General features: G+C 36.4%; 1 protein-coding gene across 1 annotated transcript; it reads left to right on the top strand.

The window, feature by feature from the left end:
• Nucleotides 1-201: 201 nt before the first annotated feature.
• LOC145060222 (pentatricopeptide repeat-containing protein At2g03380, mitochondrial-like) lies at nt 202-1284 on the top strand. Its single transcript, XM_079007930.1, has one exon. It carries the CDS (start codon nt 202-204, stop codon nt 1282-1284), a length of 1083 nt encoding a protein of 360 aa, XP_078864056.1.
• Nucleotides 1285-2607: the final 1323 nt, after the last annotated feature.

Genomic DNA, 2607 nt, shown 5'->3' with positions numbered 1-2607 from the left:
TCCTGTCATTGTGTGGAAAGGTACGATTTTCAACCTCTCTAGACCAAATTTACAGAATTGCTCAAAAGATTCACTGCAAGATAGTTGTGAATGGCTGGAATGATGTGGCTGATATGAGAGGAAGGTTACTAGGTATATACGTAATCTGCAGAGAATATGTATCTGCTAGGGCTTTATTCAAGGAATTTGACTTTTATAGTGATGAAAGATGGGCTTGGCTTACAAAAGGTTTGGTTATTTCCCGAGTTTTACCGCATAGCAGTGGCATGTTGTTTTATACTGCTAAAATGTGGAATTTCTCCAAGTAAGTATGTGTTTACCCCTCTGGTTAACGAGTCTTCTGAATTAAGATCATTAAAAGGGATCAAATTTTTTGATGAGGAAATTACAAAGCTGGGCTTTGAGGATAACCTTCACTTATCTACTGCCTTACTACAATCTTATTCAAACAAAAACTGTATTGAAGACGCACTGAGGGTCTACAACAGGATCGATAAAAAAGATGAGTTGTGTGTGAGTGCGATCCTCTCCTGTTACTCAAAAAGGAATGATTTCAAACAGGTTCTCCGCATATTGAACGAAACGAATGCAACCGGCCTTGAACCTGGGATAGAAAACTACCCGATCACCCTTGGTGCCTCTGAAGCTGATACTAAAGTCGTGACAGGGATTCATGGAGTGGCGATAAAATGTGGATACATGATCAACTCAAATATGGTCAGCAAATTGATGTCAGCGTATATAGATTGCAAAAGGCTCTGCGATGTGGAGAACCTGTTAGGAATTGTAACCGATGACAATATCAAGCAAATTGTTTGGAGCGTGTTAATCCAAGGATACGTTGAAAACAATCTCATAATTGAAGCCATGGGATTACTTTCAAAACTATGCTCTAGATGTGAATTGGTTAATGTGCCACGGGTATTGAAAGCATGCTCATTTCTCGGATTCATACGTCCCGGTAAAGAAATCCACTGTGCAATGAAAAGAGGCATGATAGCTACCGACATCCACAGCGAGACAGCCTTGCTAAATCTTTATCGTAAATGCGGGCATATCCAGTACGCTAAAAGAGTATTTGATTCGATTGAATCGAAGAATTTGACCACTTATAACTCCATGATATCTGCATATGGGGAGCAAGGTCTTTTAGATGAATGCCTTTCTCTGTTTCACGAGATGAAAGGAAGAGTTGACAACAAATGTTCAGGTGAAATTCATGATGTCCTAACCACTATTTTTAAACATGATGAGTGTAATGAGTCAAGTGTTTTTGAAAGATAGATTGGATAGATATGAAATCATTAAAATTGGAAGGATTATGATCTGCCTTTTGTCATTTGTGTTTATTTTTCATATTTTTCTTATGAGAATGGGTGGTTTAATTTGAAAAAAGAGTAAATTCCTGAAATCGTTCCTATGGTTTGGTAAAAATTACACATTTGGTACCTAACTTTTTTTTTTGCACTCGGATCGTCCTTATGGTTTGATTTTGTTGCGTTTTTCGTCCCTATGGTTTGGTCAAAATTGCACGTTTGGTCCCTAACTTTATGTATGTAAGGGACGAAAAACGCAACAAAATCGAACCACAGGGACGAAAAACGCAACAAAATCAAACCATAGGGACGATCTGAATGCCAAAAAAAAAAGTTAAGGACCAAACATGCAATTTTGACCAAACCATAGGGACGATTTCAGTAATTTACTCTTGAAAAACTCTGTAGGGAAAATGCTTATGTTCTTTCTGTTTTTGTTTTTGTCTTGTTTTGTAAACGTTGGCCATTTTGTGGGATTGTGGCCTCCACTCACTTGCCCGGGTACTAAGAACAAACCATAATTGAACTAATCGATTAATGTGATTTCATAGCATATATAGGGTTTTGGTTACTATCAGTTTTGGTTTCGGTTTTAGTCGATTAATGGGTTTCGGTTTGGTTATCAGTTAACCTTTATGTGGAAAAAGTTGACTATGCAAGCATTTCCCCTGTTATGTTCTGATCAGTAAAACCTTTAGAGTATGATTCAAATTGCATAACACAAAAGATTTCAATTTCTAGTATAGCACATTGCTAAATTGCTAAAACGCAAAAACATCTTCAGTTTTCCTGTACTTCTGTAAATGTTGTTATTATACAACATATCTTATTGTGGTTTTCATTCGTACAACTTTAGAGGCATTTAACTTGGCAGAAAAATGGTTAGAGTATCCACCTCATAATTCAAAGATCACTCCCATGAATAGATGATTATGCTTCTACACTATTACCAGCATCTAGCTTTTGATTTATTTCACTGATAGGTTGAGAAGAAGAAAAAGGTTTTGCTTAATAATATTTTGTAACTTGTGAATATGATGAACCGATCATAGCACCAATATTTTTGGGCTCGTGTCAAACATTATGTTGCTTAACATCAATAATGCACAATCCAGCACCCAATTTTGAGCTCTTACTTTGCATTTTCAAATATGTCCACATGGAACTTTTCAGACCCAAAAACTCCTAAAAAGAACAACAAAACCAGAACAAACCTCCAATTCGTATATTTAATGACATTGACAATTAATTATTAGAATGTGGACATAGATTCAGCAGTCGATCACTTGAA

Source organism: Lactuca serriola, chromosome 6 (genome assembly GCF_051521515.1).
Source record: "Lactuca serriola cultivar US96UC23 chromosome 6, Lser_US96UC23_V15, whole genome shotgun sequence".
Lineage (NCBI taxonomy): Eukaryota > Viridiplantae > Streptophyta > Magnoliopsida > Asterales > Asteraceae > Lactuca > Lactuca serriola.
This window is presented reverse-complemented; position numbering and strand designations above follow the sequence as displayed.

What these genes read in the sequence shown, in the direction of transcription:
- LOC145060222 (XM_079007930.1), top strand. Translation starts at nt 202, where the DNA reads ATGAAAGATGGGCTTGGCTTACAAAAGGTTTGGTTATTTCCCGAGTTT.